At 37.5% G+C, this 22,659-nt stretch overlaps 1 protein-coding gene across 1 annotated transcript in view; it reads right to left on the reverse strand.

The window, feature by feature from the left end:
• Positions 1-16,592, reverse strand: part of ATP11B (ATPase phospholipid transporting 11B (putative)) — a gene marked incomplete at its 5' end in the record, with an annotated part of 44,660 nt that extends 28,068 nt beyond the window's left edge. Inside the window, 15 exons of the mRNA XM_031555085.1 lie at positions 14-82; positions 447-619; positions 871-1,029; positions 1,259-1,456; positions 2,644-2,794; positions 4,041-4,122; positions 4,648-4,712; positions 5,684-5,731; positions 6,303-6,406; positions 6,496-6,624; positions 6,865-6,972; positions 11,255-11,335; positions 14,103-14,192; positions 14,804-14,920; positions 16,425-16,592. Of these exons, the coding sequence (XP_031410945.1) occupies positions 14-82; positions 447-619; positions 871-1,029; positions 1,259-1,456; positions 2,644-2,794; positions 4,041-4,122; positions 4,648-4,712; positions 5,684-5,731; positions 6,303-6,406; positions 6,496-6,624; positions 6,865-6,972; positions 11,255-11,335; positions 14,103-14,192; positions 14,804-14,920; positions 16,425-16,592 (1,742 nt within the window). The remainder of the gene's footprint in view (positions 1-13; positions 83-446; positions 620-870; positions 1,030-1,258; positions 1,457-2,643; positions 2,795-4,040; positions 4,123-4,647; positions 4,713-5,683; positions 5,732-6,302; positions 6,407-6,495; positions 6,625-6,864; positions 6,973-11,254; positions 11,336-14,102; positions 14,193-14,803; positions 14,921-16,424) is intronic.
• Between the last annotated feature and the right edge of the window lie 6,067 nt (positions 16,593-22,659).

Here is a 22,659-nt window from a genome sequence, read left to right on the forward strand (position 1 = left end):
TTAATGAAAATACCTTTCTGGTTTTCCAAGACTTTTTACTTCCATACTGTCCCCACTAGTTCCCATAAATACTACTCCAACCCTAAAAGCAGAAGAAAATAGATATTTATTCGATGCTGTGGAACTGTACATGTAATACCTACTGGATGCTAAATGGAAAAAAACAAAACAATATATACCCTTGTGTCCACTTCATACAGTTCTTCAAAAACAACATATTGCATTCACTGTCATTTCAAAAGGATTTTCCTAAACATTTCTAATTCTGTATCATAATATCCCTAGGCTTCTATGCATTATGTTTTTCAATGTTTTCATAATAAATTGATAGCAACAGGCCTCAGGTTTTAAAATTTCTCAGAGAAATATTTTAAGATTGTTCTTGATACAAATTGCTTGCTCTAAAGGGCAATTTCTGCAGCATGTAGATTTGGCTTAAACCTCACCGGCTTGCAGCTTCAACTAAAGCTTTCTCATCTGGTGAAGAAGCATAATACTCCAATGGTGATGCTATTCCATTGGCATGCCAGGGCCCATCGGCACCATCTGTTTGATCTGCACTGATCTGTACTGTATGACAAAGACAAACTGCTTTCAAGAAGAGTTCTTCCTCTTTCATCTGTAAAAAAGAACCATGATTTGTAACATTCAGATATCAACCCAGTTTTGTACATACTTTAAAGTCAAATTTCCATGTTAAATAGTCAAGATCATTTTATAAATATTTTTTGTTCAGTAATACTTAATAGCTTCGAACTACTTTGAAATCCAGAATTTTTAATTTAATGCTAATACCAGAAGAATTTCCTATCTCCAACACAAACACTACCTAAGATGCCTAATGGTGAGGGAAAAAAATAGGAATCTTACCAAAGTATGCCTATTTCCATCTGGAGAATCTTCAGAAAACCCCTCTGGAGTCAGTTTACCATTGACCTCCTGGTACTTTATGCCATTAATGGAGCACTCCCGAAACTGCATCTCATTTTCAGTTAATGTACCGGTTTTGTCTGTAAACACATACTCTACCTTTTGTAAAATAAAAAACAAAACAAAAAAACAAATGTGGAGTAACTCCTCAATTTAGTTCTCCCACTTCATTACCCACTTCTTTTGATCATGAAGTAATTCCAATTTTGGCAATAAAATCACATGTTTGAATCTTATTTTCAACTAATTAGATATCAAAGCACTACCAATAAAAAAGTCTGTCTGACTATTAAAAAGAAGTAGAAATGAAGTTAAATAGAAATTCTACCTGTCCAAGTTCCTCATTGAGGTCTGAAGTATTTACTTGCGCTCTCTGATTTGTCTCTTCATGATAGAGGTCAAGATCCCAGCCAATGAAAAAAGATCCAAGAAACTTCTGCATCTCAACAGTTACATAAAGTGAAATGGGTATAATAAAATTGTAAAGTACCAGAAAAGCAAGGAAATCTGAAATAAATCTCAGAATCTATGAGAGAAAAGAAAAAATATAAAAATTAATGCAGTGATCAGGTCAAACATGGCTGACTGGTTTTGGGTTTGTTTTTTTTCCAAATATGTATGAAAAAAAGTATGCAAGAGCAAGAAGAGACCAAATTCCTTGCTTAAATGAAATGGAATAAATATATAGCCCATTTTCTTCTGATATAAAAGCATTCCAGAGGTTACTATAATTTATACAGCAGTTACTTCACATTAAGAAGAGGTAAAAACAATTTACTCCACTGATCACTTCAACAGTTGAAAGTGCTCTTAGTGGTTGCAGGTACTAAAAAGAAAAGTCACTCGACAATTTGAAAATTTGTGAATTTCTTTAGTACTCCTCGCAGTGACACCTGTAGATAAGGCTATTTTAGAATACTGAAAAGTTTGCGATAGCTGTATTGACAACCAGAACTAGTCACTTAAAGAAAACTTGGTATTGAGATATTTTTGCATTTGAACTACAAAGATAATTCACATTACATGTTTGAGGAAGCTGTCTGTTCTCATGGATACTGGTACACTTTTAACTGTCCTGGAAGAATCAAAGAAATTCTCCAAGTCCTTCTATTCTCCTCTCCAAACAATTATGTACTAACTTTTATTTTTGCTCTGCTTATGAAACAGAACAGTGCTTTCTAATTTGGAATTTGAACCTTTAAACACAAAAGGCAACTGGTGAGCAGAATCAATTCTCAACTCCATGGGAGACAAAAGGAGTGTTAAATGCCTAACACCATGTCATATGTGGAAACTGGATTTCTAACACTTCTGTGATATAAAAATGCTCTCTACTTCTTAGAATTGGCTCCAGTTAGCTACTAAACTGCTTTGGAATATGTCAGACTCAAACAGAAATCAGAGAGCAAACAGAAAAATACAGAATGATTACAAACAAAATTCAAAAGCAAACAAAATAAACTTTCCAAATCTGAACTGTCAATTTAAGGAACACTTCAAAGTGTCCCTCCAATCTCAGAGATTAAATTTTTCTATGCAAGGGCCACGCTACAAAGGACTAAAGCTCTTTCAAAAATACTAAGACAAGAGCACACGTACTTGCAAATGAATCATGTGGTAGCTACATCTACTTCCAAAGACACAATAAATACTGCACTGAACATCTCGTAGTTGAAGGTTCCTCAGATAAACTACTGGGTACTACTACATTACCTTACTGCTGTTCCTTTCATGTTCTGTTTTATCATTATACCAAGGTTCATCCCATTTTTCTTCAGCTTGCCAGGCATACTTTAAAATAGTACTCAAAATGGCTTCAAAGAGGAGGATTATTAGATAAATAATCAAAAAGGAATTCATAGACCTAGAACAAGGCCAAAAAAGATTCAATTTCAGTTTATTTCACTGAATCTGTTGACACACTATGTATATATGACCTGATCAGAAAAGTTAGTGGATGTTTTTTAATCTGTGTTTCACATGGACCCAAAGTTACTTATGTGACAAAAAAACAATAGGAAAGAAAAGAAATCCAACATCTGCTAATATGTACTCTACATACAGCCAATATGAAGATTAATTAAGGTGCAAGAATACATTCTCAGTTGTCTTGTGTTACACCTGTTGTCCAGAATTCTGAGGGCTGACAGCCTTCTTCTGGACATTGCCTTCTTTCCCAAATATCTAAGTGAGGCTGTGATGGCAGCAGTAACAATTACCCTGGAAATTCAAAGCTGAATCTTCCTCCTCAATTAGAAGAGCACTTCCTTGTCCCTCTAGTTATTTAACTCAAGGTATGTTATACAAAGGGGACTTCTCAAACATTGTTATGTCTTTCTATCCCTTTGATGACAATTTTTTCTTGTGTAGCCTAAGATTTGTTTCTACCTGACTACAGAAGAATAATCAATCTCACATTTCCAAAAGAATGTGATGACACACTCTCTGTTTTTGTTTTTTTTGTAACAAGAAAGGCAACACATTGAAACTCTTTTCTTTTAAAATATTTCAATGAGTTCAACATATTAAATCTCTATTACAGGAACATTTATCACCTATTTATAACACAAATTTTTTTAAAAAACTGAGCCTACAACTTGTGTTTGAAACAAGATTCACTGCAGAAGATATCTTTAAGGACATAGCCTATCCAAATACCCAAAACAAAACTATATTCCTGTTGTATCAGATACCAGCATTCAGGACAAAGATCTGCAAGCAATTAAGATTTTAGTTCATCCCATTTAAAAACATGATGCAGCCTTACAGTAATGTTGTAGAGACAGCAGAGGCTACAACTGCTATGAAAAATACTTCTGTAAGCACCTTGTTGAAGACTGCACTTCACCTACCATTAAGTGTTCTCTGCTCCTACAATAACTTCTGCTGCCTACGTCCTTTTTAATCTCGAGTATTACAAGTCTGTGTGTTACTTCAAGAAACAATAAAGGATAGAATAAGGAGCAGGAAGATAACACAGAAGGAAGGTAAACCAACTCTCGTCTCTTCCCTTGTCTACAACCTAACAGTGGGATCACAAGGGTACTTAAGTTAACGAGAAAAGACTAAACAATTCTAAAAGCAAGAAAGATATTAGAAAATAAACATACTTTTCTACTGCTGACCGTTTCTGAGATTTACTCTTGTAATTTAATGCCATCTTTGTCTCCATACCTGTATACACTGCAACACCTGAGAATTAAGAGGAGAAAGGATATTGCTTTCTGCATGTACGCAATTCGTGGCATTTTTCATTTTGTTTAAGAGACAGACCAAAAATCAAGAGGTGACTACTATTTTTGTATTTACTTCAGTACAACAGTGAGACAGTATTTTGTAATTATTTGCAATATTTCACTATAGTAAAACAGTAATACTGAAGTTATTTTAACACCTACTAACATACTGTTCATTATTATTACTTACTGCTCTTCAATACGCATTTTACGGAAATCAGAATCTCAAGAGAACGTCTTGAACAATGTAACAATAACATCAGTCATTTAACCATTAAAGTTACTCCTTTATCAAACCACTTGAAGTATTTTCATAAAGTGATGTTGAAACTCTCTATCCTTAGAGATTCTTTAGTGCAATATCATCACTTTCATCTATAATCGTATCCCCTCAGGTAACCACCAGGAAGATTATCACAATCTCTTCACTGCAAGTAGAATTAAACCATAGTTCAACGTGCTTTAAGAAGAGTCTACAAACCAAATATTTCTTTAGTGTTTTTTAATCTTGCTCCACGAAGTAAGAGACTTTCAGGCCCCAGAGGTCTAAAAAGAAATAGACATATCAGCATTTAAAACCGAGTTGTTCCATACTCTGTGGGGCTAATGACATCCAGTTTCCTACGCAAAGAGGTCAAATGTGTTCTGTAAATCCCCTCTCATCTCCAGGGCTCTCAGTTTCATCCTTTGGTCACCCCAAAATCCTCCCACCAGAGTCCCATAACTAGCGGCTGAGCTAAATGTTCCAAATGTCTGGTTCAGAGAGAGCTGCAAGTTAAGTGAAGAGCCAACATGCCAAAATCCTGTCAAATCCACAGTGCAACTGGAGTGTTATTTTAGCTTATCTGTTTTACCTTACTTCTACCCCTCTGTCAAACTGAAATTCTCTGCCAGGTTCAAAAGAGATTCATAATTGTAAAATAAAGATGGATGGACAATATAACCATGCAAATTCTGGTTCCTAAGGCAAAAAGATAAAATTTTACATGTGCTTTTTCCCTTCACATCTATTAGGTCAACATAATCCATTCATCTGATCAGCTAACTGCAAAATGTGCTTTCAAAATAAAGGCACAGTTATAGGCAAAGTTCGTACAAAGTTAATTTTGTATGCTTTATTCCAATGGCTGCATTGACTTAAATGGAAATCAAGATTGCTTTCATATTTGGTTCATGTAGAAGTTTTACTAGAAAAGTATAATATTTATAAACATTAAAGAGTGAAAGAATCATAGCACTAGCTTCTTTCTGTGACACACTTAGCATCATGACATAAGATCACACTTTGAAGAGAAGCATCTGACTCATGTTTTTTGTTGTTTGGCTGACTGCTCTTTTTTGTTAGCTTGTTTTTTTAGACTCAGCCACAACTACCCTCAATAGAAAATAATCTGTATGCTAAATATTCAATTTAAAATACCTCTCCCTGTTGTTTATTCAAGAGCAACTCTTTTTTGGTGATGGTCAGTTTAATTACCACTATGTTCTTAACATTAATCTGTCAAAATTTTACTTACCGTACTATTTCCTCCATCTGTTGGCTTATAGTTATTCTTCCAACAAATCTACAAAACAGGGTAAACAGGGTCATGTGTCAGATATATCTACATAAAATCTCAAAAGTGCAAAACGAAATAAAATAAACACTGAGCAATTCCACATCTACAAAAAGATCATTAACATTTCTCAAATACAAAATAATCAGTCTTAATTAACAATGCAAATAAATGAGAATAATAGGGCAAAGGCAAAACTAGCAATAATTTTCACAAGGAGTCCTATATTGAATTGAAATCTCCTGAAAGAATTATATCCAAGTTTCTTTCTTCAACTTGCCTGGACAAACTGTCCACTTAATTTTTAATAATTTGGGAAGAAGTTTACTGTTTGGAACAGAAAGGTACATAAATAAGTGTTATGATAAAAACTCAAAATGTAAATACACTGGAGTTTCTCATTTAGTATTGAAATACTCAAATTCAACTCATCACATATATAAATGCTTACGCTCATAATTAAATCCTGAGATACAAGCAGATGTTTGAAACTCCTTTAAAGCTAGCAAAATCCATCTCTCTCCTAATAGTGAACACGTCATTAATAAGTATTTTGAAACGAAGTCAAAATTAATTATACCTGTATAGATCTGCCTCTGGCTGCTGACATTCTATGACAGCTACAAGTTTGTCCAGGTTGGCAACAGACTGTAGCACTGCTGTTTCCGGGACTGCCACATGTGTCTGGAAAACACCATCCATTAACTTCCAGATAAACAAATCAGATGGCACTACATACTGGCTATATTCTACTTCATAACAGTAATCCAGACCTTAAGATTAGTTTCGCCATCCAAACTTGCAGTAGTAACATGGCATGAACCGTCTACTCGATCAGAAGATAAAAGCACCAGATCAACAGGAAAAGTCTCATCTTTGGCTACTCTGACAATGTCTCCCACCTAATGAAATGAAGATAAATGAGAAGTATACAAAAAAAAAAGTTTTAAAAAAGAAGATTTAAATTTAGAACTGCACTTGAATCATCATGAACATCACGAATCATCATGAAATAACGATTAATAATGAAACAAGATCTTCAGTTGTTGGGGTTTTTTTGGGTTTTTGTTTTTTTTGTTTTTTGTTTTTTTGTTTTGTTTGTTTGTTTTTGAAACAGTTTCACTCTGTCTTTAGGTACATACCCGAATGTTTTTAGATCTAGTTTTTACAAGGCCACCACTTCGAACAACATAAACTGGAGCACCGTTTACTTCATTGTCTGCTTTATGTCGTAGCCAGTCTTCATAACCCTGTGAAAACACACATTTATTTTCCAAACAGTAAACTTGTGAAGCATCACCTCTTTTAAGTAAACATGCTTCAAACTGCTTGCTGCACAGCCTTATGTGGAGTTACTTACTTCTCTCCAGCATCAACCACAGCTGTTACTCAAGAATCTGAGAAATCATTTACTTTACTCAAGTAGAAAAAGTGCTGAGGAAACGTAACTGTCCTGTGTTTTGATAAAACAAACTGACATTTTGTATGGATGGGATCAACAAGCACTCATTCAGTCTGAGATCTGTATGGATTAATATACTTCAAAACAGGGAACAGTCACTCCTAGTCTCTCTAATGGATTTTTGTTGTTGTTGTTCTTCTATTTTGTATTATATGCAGATGAATTTTTAATACATAAATAAAGCAATATTTCTTTACAAGACACTTGGCATCTCTTTAAGCATCCTTTATTCTGTGCACGTGTGCAAACATTCATGAGAGTAAGTCCAGGTGCACTTTTCCTCTCCTCCTTTCTTAAGAAATTAATACATTGCTTACTTAACCTAAAAGCATGATGACCAATAGCATGATCTTGGACCCTTGGATCTTAGTACTGTCTGGTAAATGCCAGAAGTGAGCACAAGAAATCTGTCTGTCTATGCAAGCAGTTCAGCTGTAATATATCTTTCTAGAAAAAAAAACAAAACAAAACCAGTGCTCACATATAAGAAGTTAAGCAAGTATTACTGAACAACTTTAATTTCTGCTTCTTGCACACTAAACTTAGTCAAATAAGCAAGAGATGAATGCATGCGTGCATTCAACTCCAATAACAAAAGCAGGCTCACAGGAAGAGTACGTAAGATGTCAGTTAGGAATTAGAAAAAAAGAGAGCTTACTCAGTATAAAAAAGACATTTTCTGGCAGCTGATTCATAAATTTACACTAATACACAGAATGAAGTGACTCATAAAATACCATAAAATATTATGCATTAAGAAGCAAATGATGATTCTTAAGAATCCTCAGAATTCATGAGCTTCTGGTAAAACCACAGAGGATCAAAAATGCTCCACCACCTCATACGTCCTGGCAAGACTTCCATGACTGACTTGCAGTAGTAGAGACATTTCCTAGAATGCTTCTATGCGTAAAATAACGTGAAAAAGAGTGAAAACCACTTCCATGGAAACTTGCAAACAGGAAAAGAGGGTCCCCTGAAACAGTATCATAATCCTAACTCTTCCTATTATGCTAGAGAAGTTGTATAAATGTCCTAACACAAAGGCTACTAACACAGATGCAGCTGAGAACTCTGAGCCTTGACTTACATTTGAAAGGAAATTATTTGATGAATTCCACATGCTCAAGCATAGTTTTGCAGTTTTACCTTCACGCAACCACAATGTCGCTAGCATAAATGAAAGCAGCAAGTACAAAACTACCTACGTTACTACCAAAAAAGGGAGAAATTTTACTTATTTTATATACTAAATGCTTAAAAATTATTAAAATGTCACAACAGAAGCCACATTGATATTGGGAAATTAGAATCCTGTAACTCTCTAAGACTCTTTTCTAGTTACTGTGAAAAACTTCAAGAGTCAGTACCTACAGATCCTTGTTAAAGGTGACTGACAGAAGAAAACAAGAACTCAAGGAAAATCAAGTAACCTTGGGGTGTTTGTCTCATAAATCTGAACAGCTGAGCAATATGGGCATTTGGCAGAGAACAGAAATTTACCTTCTTTAGAAAATACAGATTTCAGCGCTTTCTCCATCTGACACCTACTGCCTGCAACACAATGGTGACACCTCACACCAGGGAATTCTTAAGAGCCAACTTCCTATGGCCAGTGTAAACTCCCACAAAGTTTACCCACTGCAGCATTTTTGAAGAGTACCTTATCCTCACTTGAAAATGTTGAAAAAATACTACCAAAAGAAAGATGCAGGAGCACTGTTAAAGTTGCTTAATTGCATGAACAGAAAACATATAAAAAAAATCACTCTGATTATATTTTTAATTCCTGCTAACGAGAGCATCTGTGTACTTTAGTCAATAACAAATTTAAAGCAGGCCTGCAAACTGCACTGCATGGTTTTCATTCTCAGTTTACTTGTACATTTACCCAAATTCTGCAAAGCAGTTACTTCTCGTTCATATGGCAATCATGTAAACATCCATGTGTCCAATAAACTTCTTTGCTAAACACTTAAGAACTTACTAAAATGCACCAAGTTCCCTAAAGTTCCTTAGAAAATGTTATCTTTACAAAATAAAAATAAAAAATAAAAATAGGTTTTTCTGTTTTTCTTGACTTTGTTATTTTTGATTCCTCTGTGGACTGCGTAAGCATCTTCAGAGGCAGGAGGAGGAAAGTGTTCCAAACTAACAAGTTTGACAAAATGACACAGCATGAGTTGCATCATTTTGCAGTCTTTATGTCCTTCTTCTGACCTAGGTGCAATTGCACTTCTGATAAGAAAAGGTTCCATCTCCTTGGCTGAGATTAAAATACAGTGAAGTTCTGAGGTTTGATAGGGATACCAAGTTAACCAGCCTTATGAAAACATGGTAGAGTTTCTCATCCACTGCTGAACTGGTCAAACACAGATACAGATAACGCCTCTCATCTCCCTTTTATCTTTGGAAAGACCACTGAATTACAGTTAAACATTTATCCCACGTAATTTGAACCCTGAAGTTCTGCTAGAAACTTCTTCCTATTCCACTTCTGGTGGAGAGAAAATGGGAACTGGCTTGGAGACCACACTGGGTGTTTTCCTCTGCATCCCAAAAGATTTGTATTTCCTTCTGGTTCAAGTGCAGTCAGTTGGAAAGAGTATACTGAATTGTCTTCGCAAGGTAAGAGCTTGTGAATATTGCTTGCCCACTTCCTAGCAGGTAGACTAAACACAAGAGTCTATCAGATCAGATTCAGTGGTTCAAATAGCCCTCAAAAATAAACCTGAAATGGTCAGAAAAAACTCATAATGCTCAACAACTCATACACGATTTGAATTTTCAGAATCTCTGTTCTTTTCAGGTGATGGTAAAATACTTAAATTTCCCAATGTAAGACTGGACACTGGGAAACAAGAAGGCAATAGATCATCTTGGACTATTTTGGACTTAAAAAATTTTTCCAAAAACAAAAACACACCCTAGTATTTGTAACCAACTTTCAACATCTTCTTCATCTTATACAGCTTTAAGTGATATTTTCTACAATGACAGCTCTTGAATACATTTTTTGGGTTTTAGTATAGCAACTGAATTGGGTTAGGGCTCTGCATATATTAACTGCACAGCAACAAACCGAATGGCAATTCAGAGATTTCTACAGCATTAAGTTCCCCTCTGCCCCAAACACCAATCTGACTGAAAGCCAGAGCTATTTTTATTTTAGCCTTACTTCAGGATGGTTTTGGGTCTTGCTGTCACAACAGGCAAATTGAAATTCCAACTTTAACTCCAAAAAATTCCCCTGCTTAATTTTCAGTTGCTATGACTAAATGTCTTCTCAAGTCAGCACTGTCAAATCCTCTGAAGGGGCTAGCTCCTGAAAACTGTCTGCAGAAACAATTATAGTTTCTAGCCACATCACCACTTTATTTCAATACTTATTTCTTTCTCCTCTCACCTTAAGGGTTAGAAGAAAGCAGATTCTCTTTCTACACTAGCCTAAAAGGGTTTGTAGGTCTTACCAGGATCTAGTCCAGTGCTTAAACAAGATTCCTACCCAATTCAGAAGATTTTTCTTATTTCAAGTGCTATAAAGTATTCCAAAATGTTTTATGCAACTGAAAAATAAACAAAAGCAGAAGCTTCCCAAATGGTATCTTTTACCCAGTGCACAGTTAATGTATATTTCATGCCATGAAACATATCCCTTGGAGCAAAATTTGCCTTTTAACTACTGACAGGCATGGGTTGCATCACCTACCCAAGCTCCTTTCTCACAGTTATATAGAAGGATTAATTTTAATATGTAGCGAGGTGTGCCAAAGGAATAAGTGAGGGGCTTTCAGAAAAGGTCTTATAACAAGTGACATTTAATGCTGAGACAAAAATGCTGTCTGACAGTCATTCACTGTCCATTTAAGTGTACTACGGTGAGTCACTGAGAGCCTGACAACTAAGCAAAATGATGAAGTGTCTAACAAGAAACATAAAACACACAAAATATTTCTGAAGACATCACTTTTTAATTGTTGCTGTTTCTAAACATTATCTTGGTCAGACTTTGTTAATTAACTTCACCTTAAAGCTACAAGATCCATGCTACAGGATTTTTTCCCCTTTACCTGCTTTATGGCTGTCACAGTTATGACAAAGAACAATGGCAATCCACTCGTAATAGGACTGGTAGGGGTATCTATCATGAGCTAAAAGAGAAGAAAATGTAAAAATTAGCTCCAATTTGATTTTACAATTGTACTAAAACAAATAAAAAAAACGAAAACCCATGACAAGTGTTTTTCCAAGTTCTATAGGAATTTTACTGCACAACCTTTAGTCTTGAACAAAAGTCAGTTCTTGACATCTAAACAAATGTCAATAATGGTACAAAGGTGCTAGGCCACAGAAGAGACTTAATCACACCTGTAATGCATGTGCCAATCTTATGACTCATTGCTAAAATATATATTTTCACCTTATGAAGTCAAATCTACATTTTGCTATGCAGTTTCACTATTCTATACAATCAACTGCTTTACAGCAGTACAGAGCATAACAACAAACACTTCAGAAGTGAAAATGAAGTTAAAAAACAGCAGTTGCCAGCAGTTCAGATACTAAAGAAGCTCTTTTCTTAGGCTGCTCCTTTTTGGTTCCTCCAACATGCGCATTTCACAATTTGTGCTATCATTATTTTCATGCCAAAGTGCAGTGTATACAATAAAATGTGTGGGGGGGAAGTGGTATGCTGGTGGCTCTTCTCTACTGCAGGAAAAAAAAATCATGGTCAAGTGCTGCAAAAAAAATATACACAAGAGGGCTATTCAAAACCAGAGACATTGATTTGATTCACTTTACCTGAGACTTATGGCATTGCTTTGGGAACCATTAAAGAAGAAAAAGAAAATCACATGTGAAGTTTACTCTATTAAGAGCCAAGAGCCACAGAGAACACAGATTATGACATTACAACACGTGCACTATTTATTTATTTCACTGAGATGCAGACAACTTAGAAAACACAACAAAATCAGACCTAGCTCGCAGTATCACGTGTTCTTCAACTGCAGCATTACAATTTCAGCCCGGCAGCACCCTGTCCAGACAGCCCCTGCCAGGAGACTCTAGTTATGGCTGGATAAGCCTAACTATGACATCTCTGCCATTTGCACTCTCTTCTTCTTTCTCAAGATGGGCTCACATGTTAAAGGGAGGCAAGTTTCCTACTTGTGGAATCACCATGGCATATTGCTCCTTTCCTTATTTCACCAGAATGCCACAGACCAGTGCCTGCTACAGAGGTGGACACATATCCAGTATACAACTGGTCAGAGCATCACGCAACCAAAATGCAGTCTGCCACTACGTTTCCGGCATGCATATGTGAGGTGGACAGTGTGGATCAGATTGTACTACACATTTAAACACAAAATAAGAACTTGCCCCAGCCCTGTCATCTCCAGTGGAATAAAGTGGCACTGACAGGCACTGCATTGTGGTCACATGAGATTCATACAACAGAGAAGATACCATGGTGACCAAATGTTAAAGGCATCTTTGGCTTGTAAAAAGTATTATGCATTAATGAAATTCTAGATGAGATTTGAAGAAAAACAAAATTTCATTCAATAGAAAAACAGCAATGAAGAACAAAAATGACTGCAGCTTTATTCCTATTATGTTTCCAAGAACAAAGACATATACACAAGACATACAAATTAGGGTATTCATTCAAGTCATAAATTAAGAGAAGAATAACATAATACTGTGAATAGAAGTTCTGCCTTCAGGTTCACATCGGTTCATGGACATTGTGTTTAGATATTACTTAAGTCTAAACTAATAGTTTGAAAGAAAAGTGAATGAAATTGAATTACGTAAGAAAATTTGCATTAGGAAGAAACAAAAGCTTGAAAAAAGCAACACTTTGTGGTAACTGTAAGTAGCATTTACATTCCATCTCTGGCACGCTCCCATCTTCCTCATACTATGATCCACTAAACAGTGTGGAACAACACAACAGGAAGGACAAAGTCAACAGTCCTAACTATGACAACAGACAGGAAACACATCCTGTTAAACGAAGCCACATCATGACTTTTGCAATTCCTAACTCAAGAATTTTCAGCCTATTAGAAAGTTTATTCTTTTTAAATCTCAAAGAAAAAGATCATGGGACACAAGAGGCAATGGATTAACAAATGCACAACTGGCTGTGCTACTTACACATGACAGAGTCACAGCCAAATCTTATGAGCATTTCAGTAATCCCGTTTTTGTCATGAGGCACCACCTTTTTCAGGTGCACAATGTAAGTACTGGTCAGTCACCATGGAGGGTTGTACACATGCTAAGTATCTTACTTCACAATGAAAGAAAAGTTTATGTAACCCAAAATCCTGCCTGTGTCTTAGATATGAACCGAGTCTTTCAAATGGTATTCTCTCCCTGCCATCTCTCTCTCACTTACCCTTCATCTAAGTCTGCAATAGCTCTAGAGAATTTAAGTACAATTACAGAGCTGGAGGTACAAATATGACAGTAAATTTACAGCCTTATCCCTTCAATATACTTGTTGATGTTACTAATTAAAAGAAATATATCTGGCTACAAAAGCCATAGTGATATTTTTGACCTATGCTTTACTGGAAGCCCTGATACCTTCACATCTGACAAACTGTCAACCCTAGCTGTAAATTCTGTGTGCTCCTTTTATGTGAATTTGAGGAATTTAGAACTGCATGACAACCTTGTATTGATTTACGTAAGTAAGATTCCATACAGAACAAGAATGTGCAACACTGTCCAATTTGATGAAAGCAAACTTCAAATTTTACCAGCAAAACTGGAAATGTGTTGTTTTTATAGGAAATTGAGAAGTTAAATTCATAGAATAGAAAGTGAGAGGCAGAATCCACAACACAAACAGCAATTACCACCTTAATTTCTACAAACTGAGTATTATTCACTTACCTGAACCAAAAATATTATCAGAAAATAGAAGTTGGCTATTCTTCTGAACTGTTCAAATAAGTTTTTTGGAACAAAATTCCACACTGTATACTGAAGGCAAAAAAAAAAAAAAAAAAACTGTTACAACATGCTGAAGATGTAGAATTCATTTTCTCTCCCATCAAATTCCCTTAATTGCCATTTTCCATCTGCCTCCCCAAACTGCATCTTGGCAGTGCCCTACTCCCAAAAAAAACAGCTGTATGCAATCTCATGGGCCCATGAAGGGCATCTAGAAGGAAAGCAGGAGTAGCAACTGTGTTGCCTTTACAGACAACATTTTAACTGTTCTCATGCTAATTTGGATAGGAGCAACCGGACTAATCTAGTTTCTTGTAGCCAGGCTACCAGAGAACAGATTTATTCTTGCAGCTATACCCTTTCTCTCCTACACTTCAATGACAAAACACCCCCCCATCCTATCAGTTCTATTGATTCCTATCCAAGGCCACACTAGGAGGGAACCTGCAATTGCAGTTCCTTGCTTATGATATGGCAATTTTATAAATCCTCACCAAAAAAACCCTTCACCCCTCCCATTAAATCACATGCAGACATGGGCTAAACTAGTTTAAAAGCCACTTTAGAAGGTCTGACCAACATCATTCTAGACATAAGCTCTGGGGAGAGAGTGATGGGACATACCAAGTATTTTCCCTTACCTTGGATGATATGATTCTGTTGTCTGCAAACTTCTGAGGAATATAATGGCCATGCTGGGGAAAACGATTTGCTATATAAATAGTTCGTGTATCGCTTTGATGAGGTGGGTCAAAACCCTAGAACACAAAATGAAAAGGAAAAAAAAAAAAACAGTCAGGAAAGACTACTTTTATTACCCGTTGTTTAAAATATATATACATCTGCTAACATTGTGCTCAAAAATGATACTTAGCTATGAAGGAACAGAGTTAGAATGCTGGCTTTTGAATCAGAAATAAAATTAACCTGGAAATTGAAGTCAGCCACACCAAGAGAATTTATAGAAGCTGAATTAAAAAAAAAAAAATCCAATTTTTGCAGTTGTGTACTCATTCTGGAAAACGAAAGAAAAATAAATTGTAAGGCTCAAGAAAGTCTCATGAAGATTGAAGGAAAAAAAAAAAAGCAGAAATGGAGATGAAAATACATGAACTATGGAAACAAATTCATGGCTATGCCCATGATAACTCCATTAGATCAAAAGAAAAGACAAAACAAACAGCTCATACTACTATGTTGCGATAACTGTTTTTTGTACAAGTTTTCATCAGCTTAAAAATGAAACCATACACGCCTGACTAGATCACAGAAGTTTTTCACCAGCAAACCCAATCTCCAAGAACAGGTAAGCTAATCTCAAAATTGACTGTACCATTGATTCACACATTATTGATAGCAACAGTGAAAGCAAACAAATTCTACTCAGAAACACCTTGCAATAGTTTTCAGTCAAAACAGCAAATCTGAGTGATGCCCCTTGGAAGCAAAGCCTTGCTTCATGCCTAACACTCAGGATTTTCATCCGCTGCCTCTGCAAGCAGAGGGTAATGCAGGTATTAAACTGAAACGCGACGTATAAAGTAACATGATGTATAACAGAAAACATGAGTTATAGTACAAGGCTGAACAATAACCAGCAAAGACCAAACAAATTGAGGTGACAGCCTAAGGCAAAGGAAACTCAGAAAATGCTGGCACATCTTCCAGCATACAGAATGCTTCCACTGAGAAGTAATCTGAAGGGTAAGGAAGAATAGAAGTAGGCTTCAGCTGCAGCAATGGAAACTTAGTTTTGGTGCTGGAAAAACAAATTTCGGATGGCAAGGAATAATCAGAAACCAAACCAAGTCATGTGGGAAGGCGGTGATTCTCCCTAACACAAGGGCTTATATGTAGGTCACTCTCACCTATCTTTACTAGAACCTTTCCTGGGGCTACATGACTCACAGAGCCTTTGCCAGCTCCTGTATTCTGACCTGGAGAAGCAGGTGATAGCAAGAGACAACAAGAGAGACACATAGTTCAGGTAACAGTCCCAGAAAATGACTAAAATACAAACTAAAAAGCTCTACCATGTGGTGCAAACCAGCAATTAAACTTGGAACTGTCAAGTCGTTCCCACCAGTGACTGTGTGGGAAGTCATGAATCTCAGCACGAGAGTCAGACGTTTATCTTTGAACTGACAAACATGATTTGTGTCGAATACGGCCTCCTTGTTCTCTGACGCCATGAGAAAGGACAACTGATAAAACAGGCAGAAAGGGCATTACCAGTTCCAGTACTGGCAGTAAGGAATTTACCTTTCCAGTTGCACTGTTCTGCTTGTGAAACCAGCTCAGACCTTGGTTGATCTCTGATAAGAACCGGTATTTCAGAAAGCTCCAACAGAAGAGACTTCCATACCAATAAACCACGGGGGTGACGAACAGCGAGCACAACGAACTACACAGAGAAATGACAGATGGAAGCAAGAATTTTCACTCGCCCATAAAGTACTCCAATGTAAGACATGAGGTACGTTCACATCCAGGACAGCGTCGTTTAAAGTAAAGACATAATTAAAAAATCCTTTCAAACCTGCAAGTTACTGCATTAGTTATCACTAATAGAGAAACATTTCACTTCAGAAAGAAAGAGGTGCAGAAGAAAGAAGGGGGTAAGAACAGGAGAGTTCTGAGAGAGACCAGAAGGAGAACAGAGCTCCTCTGGTGAGCAGCAGAAGCCACAGCAGTCACACTGCGATGTGGAAGGCTATGCAACGATAAGAGAGAGGTGAAAGAGTAGAAATTGGATGCCAAAAATACAAGGGAAGAGCTGTTCACAACTCTGAGAAAAGGAATATCAACATGAAAGCAAGATATCTGTTGAATGCTGACATAAAATTAAAAAAAAGAACATTGTAGCAGAAGCGGTTTGGAGATGGCATTTGTGACATACTATTTGTAAATCACTACAGAAGATGCCACAACATAGTTGTTCTACAAATAAGAGAAACGCTGTGCTAAATTAGTAAGAGCAGGCACACAGATGTATCTCAGAACATGTCTGGCACTCACGAAATGCCAGATTCTCTCACTTTGAAATGGAGAATTTGATTTTCCAAAATGACTACATGTAAAGCAAGGGGAAAAGTGAAAAAGCAAAGAAAGCAATGGGTAGCCTTACAGTGGTGGTAAATGGCCATTTCTGTGCTTCTTACTCAAAGTTATTGAAAAAAATGCCAGTCACTCCAAAATCACAGATATTTTTTACTGCAGTACTTTTATTTTCCTCTTAGGTCACTATCTGAACCCTGGCTGAAGGAGCACCTTTAGCACAGAACAGCTTTGCTCAACCAGACCGAACAGGTTACGAGCAAGGGATGTATTTTCTAAATCAGAATCTCAAGCCACGAGAGGTTACAGCTGCAGCTGTGTGACCAAAACAGCTTAAAACTGCAGCTCACACAGGACTAACTCTGTTTTGTTCAGATCTACCACAGCAAAGTGCCAACGCTGCTCACACAGCGGACCCATGGTGACAGTGCAGGAGGCAGGCAGGCTGAAGACACAAACCTCTGGAGCTGCAGAGCTCTGGCTGGCAGAGGATGCACCCCTGACAGTCGCAGTGAGCCGACCACAGCCACAGCAGGGAGTGAGCAGCAGAGCTGGGACAGAAACCCACATCTCCTCATCTTTATTTCTGTAACCATGAGAGATGTTTCAAAATTGCCCAGCAACTGTGTCATTATATAATTATCTAATGAGAATTCTTCTCCAGAGAAATTTTAATTATGCTTCCCTTCCAAGAAAGTTCAACTTCTGTACAGAATTTAATTGTTCAGGAGGAGAAACTGCTGTAACTCTCCTATTACTGTGACAACTGTCACAGATGCTGCTCCTGCTGCAGCAGCAGCCCTGTAGTCCAAACCTCTGCCCAGGGGGAACGGGGCAGTAGCTGCACACAAACCAGCAGAGCTGCAGGAAGCACGCTGCTTCCTAATTTTGCTTGCAAGCAGCTTCTTTCTATTTCTATAGTCATAGTCATTATGGAACTGAGCAGCAGAATTAGAGTAACGTGCCATTCTCAAAGGATTTCTGCAGCTAAGTAGCGTGAGTAGGGAATCCCTACACCAAGTTTTGGGCCTTGAGAAAAAAAAAAAAATCATAGCTGTCATTGATACTTTTCAATAGAAGATTCTTTTCCTACTGCTGCCTAGTGAAGTGATTGCTACCTAAGTCACAGCCCATTGACTTCATAACAAATAAAGCAGAGTTTATTGCAAAACCTGATGTTAAAGACTTCTTAATCAGGTGCATTACATGAATCCATTGTAAACAAACATCAATTTTGACCATAAGATTGACTTGTTTTCATCCTTTCATGCTCCAAATTAAATATAGATTTATTGGCTGGAGCTGAGCCACTCAGCTTTCCTTTTCCAGCACAAACCAGGACTCATCTACCACTGGAATACAGCTCTCCTATTTCATCTTCACTACACAACAGCCTAATAGAAAATCTGCACCCAGATAAACTTGACATATTTGTTTTTAAAAACAGTTGAAACGAACACGACTTATATACAACACAGCAATGTCTGAGTCAAGCTGATTTATAAAGCAGAAAGCCAGACTAATTTTTTGGAAAAGAGAAAAAAAATATAAGGTGATTCATCTTTGTTTTTTTTTAGAATATAAATCGGCACTGACTCTAACCAATCTCAAAGGCATTTTTACTGAACACTTCAGTAGTGATTTCCTCAATGTTCTGAGTTAGACAAAGACATCCCCCGCCTAATAAATTCAGCTCCTCTTAACCAGCATAGAAAACATCCTTGGGAACAGGGGGAAAATTTCTGACTGTGATTCTGCGCTATTTCTTTGGTGGAAGAAACTGATTCCAACAGCCACCTCTCCTCCGCTTCCCACGTCATGCCCCCAGCACACTGCCGTGCTGGGAACTGCCTGCACAGCCCTATGGTAAAGCCGAGTGGGAAACTGAGTTGGCTGAAAAGCCACCATGCTCCCAGTTGCGTGATGTTTTTTTTTTTTGTTGTTTGTTTTTTTTATGGATCAGATCCCTAAAACAATTACGTGGCCAACACAACTGCTTGGCCAGCACAACGTAAACACGCAACATGGGAGAAGTTCTGCATCGCTGCTGCTCAAGCAGCGGGAGCACGAACAAAGAACTGGGTAACTGAGGAAACAAGCAGAGTAAGCAAATGAGAAGAAACACCACGAAAAAGAACTGTGCAAAGGAACAGACAGCCATCCCATCATCTACAAACATGAAGAAACACAGAAAAGAAAACCTTCCTCCATCTACTGCAAACATGTACTTCACTAATATCACTACTACAAAAGCTTACCCTAGGACAGCATGTCTTCACACCCTCCCCAAGCACTGAAGCACTGTTAAGTGAGACAGCAGAAATCTGCAGCTCTCTCAGCTAGGATTAGGATTAGCGACACATGAGACCAGCACACAACAAATCAGTTGCTGTTTCCAGCTTTGTAACACATGCATCAATAGCTACATCTGACAAGCAATTTTTGCTTAAGATCTGCCTACAAATAGTATATTAATGATCTCCCTGTGTTTTTTGATCTCATTTTTTTACAGGAAAATTAAAAAAAAAAAAAGGAAAATCCTATTTTTGAGGAGAACTTCTGGTACAGAACCAGTATTCAGTGATGGGGCTGAAAGAAGCAAGGCCCAAGCAAGGCTCCTCCTCATTTCAAAAACCACTCTGAGCACAGCTCAGGAAAGCAGCAGCTCTCCACAACACCTCTGGACATCACATACTGGTTAACAATACTAATAAATGTAACTGAAGTCTGTCCCAGGACCTTATTTGCCCGGGAAGGTGACTGACCAGCCACAGCTACAGAAACACCAAGGCATTTCCCAGCAGATATCCCCAAAGCCTGCTATTACCAGCTGCCAAAATATGTTTTGATTAAAGCTGTTCTGAGGAAATTAGCTTTTTTGCTTTGGATTTTTTTTTCAATATACATGGAATAACTTTCCTTTTGTCAGATAAGATGATCTATTCACACTCCATGCACATTTTCAGAAGCTTGTCTAAGTTTATACTCAAAACAGCAAGCAATGATTCTTTCAGTCATCTAGCTGGGCAGTAATCAAACTGAATTTGTCATATCAAAGGTTAGCGTGAAGGAAGAAACAGCTTCTCACAACAATTTTAAACAAGTAGTGAATCAGCTGAAGTACCCCGAGGTTTACATAGCAGCGTGCAATTTGTTCCTGCCCTTTTGAATATTACTGCACTAAAGACACAAAAGAGCATTGCAAGTCGTGCACCACTCAGGCAGTGTCCTCCTCCTGCTCAAAGGGATGCAGTTGTTCAGAACAGCTGGTAACAACCCATTTTATAACTTCCCAAAACACCTATTGTCAGAATACACTATTTGGGCAAACACTGGAGGAAACAAGAGATCATGAAAGCAAGAAAGGTTCCTTCCACAAAGTCAATACATAAATACTTAGTACTGTGTTTAGAGATGTCATACTGGTGCTTGGGACAAAAGCCTGGTCACATGCAGCTCAAGCCATTCTTAGTTTCATTTATTTTGTCAGAATGCCCATCAGATGCTCACAAAAAGAATTTGGAAAAATCCCTGCTTAAAAACAAACGACCATTTACTCCTTGTTTACCAGCACAAGAAAGGAGTGAGCCCAAGCAGCCTCCTCCACCTGTGCAAAACAGCTCCCCAGCTGACTGACACCAAACACACTGATCATGTAACACCAATACAACCCAATGGGAAAAGCCAGCTGAGAATGCAAGTTGGCCTTTCTACCTGAGCTCTTTCAAAGACCTATGAGATGTCCAGCTCTGGCAGCAGTGAAAAACTGTAAAAGAGATTAAGGGACGCCGCTTAATTTTAAAATAATCCAACTTTACATCAGCTAAGGAACAGGCCTCCTCCTACGCCTCTACAATCCAAATCACTGCATTTATGCAGCATAATCCACTGCAGACATCATAAGGTAAAAACAAATGTCTGTCTTCAACAGAATTCCAAGTTTGCATTTTTTTTCCACAATATTATTAGAATTCTTATGCTCCTGCATTCAAATTATTTGATTAACTTAGTGCCTAGAAGATATTCTTCCTCTGTCATTAACAGCCTCCTCCAAAAAACATGCACTCGTGGGATGGCACACATCCACCGTTATCAGTGGCCTCTAACCACACAGCCTGCACTATCCAGATAGAATAGCAAAAAAAAAAAAAAAGTTGTATTGCTGCAGAGGGGCAAATGTGCTAATAATAAGAAATGAATGAGGAAATCACTAAAGAGGAAAATGGCAGCAGAGACTTGTGGCAAGAATCAAACGCACGCATGGCAAAGCAATCTGCTTCAGAAATGACAGAAAAATGAGACTTCTCAGTGAAAGTGCACTTAAGTCTAGAAGGAATTTAGTGACCATTCAGATTTTAAGCAGAAAGTCACAAGCTCATGGAAATGGCTGGTGGTCTCCTACCTACTTCACAAGGCCATTCAGAGCTTTTATTTACCTTAAATAAAAATAAAAATTGAATTATGATGGTCAAAGAGGTCTACTAGAAGTTGAAGCTTAACAGTATCTGTAGCCCCAACTCTTTGTTCTTTTGCTTACAAAGTACATTAAGTTTATTTTTGCTGAAAATATATGGAGCACTTTGAACACGTGAAGTGCTACTATTCTGCAATGCTCCATCACACAGAAATAGCAGCATCCAAGCCAACCAAATCACTTCAAGAGGTACAGACCCACTACAGTACATGAAACATTCAACACAGAATTCCTTCATATGCCTTGAATAATCATCACAGCGTCAAAATAAATATCTAATCATACTCCATTCACGTTACTGGATTCATTCACTTAATGCTAAAGGCAAAGAAAAAAATTCTGCTATGAAATAAGGCATTCAAATCTGTGTCATATCATAAACTTTGTTTTTCACTAAAAATTACAAAGCAATGTCAAACTTGCAGCTGGCCATTTCACCATACACAGAAACTACATTTGTCAGTTCCATGATTGGACAAATACAGAAGAATCATGCATCTTTTCACTTGCTTGGAAACTACAAGTACTGTTAATGCAGAATGAAATGCTGTTTGCCCACCGTTTTGAAGAGCCATTAATGAACCTGTTTCATACAAGCAGGTTCCTGCCCTGTGCTACCCATACAGCTGTTATCCCACGTGAATACTGACCAGCCTTGTGTTCAGTATTCAGATGACTTCCCACAGGCAACAGTCACTGGTGTCTATCAGCTCCTGCACTGCAAGTTCAATTCATATTTCCTTTCAATATGAAAAAAACCTTGAAAGTTCTTCCAAGAACACCCCAGGCCCTGGATAATAAACCTCACGGCTTTTTCAGAATGAGTGTCAAAGTTGCACTGGCGATCGCTCTGACAGTTGTTGCTTAGCAAATTTCAGGGAAAGAGAACTCAGTTCACAGCTAGAACTGCCTGACTCCTCCTTCTAACAGGTATGATGAAGTCTGCTCCATAAACATCACAGAGTT

The sequence above is a fragment of the Meleagris gallopavo genome, chromosome 11, assembly GCF_000146605.3.
Source record: "Meleagris gallopavo isolate NT-WF06-2002-E0010 breed Aviagen turkey brand Nicholas breeding stock chromosome 11, Turkey_5.1, whole genome shotgun sequence".
In the NCBI taxonomy this organism is placed as follows: Eukaryota; Metazoa; Chordata; class Aves; order Galliformes; family Phasianidae; genus Meleagris; species Meleagris gallopavo.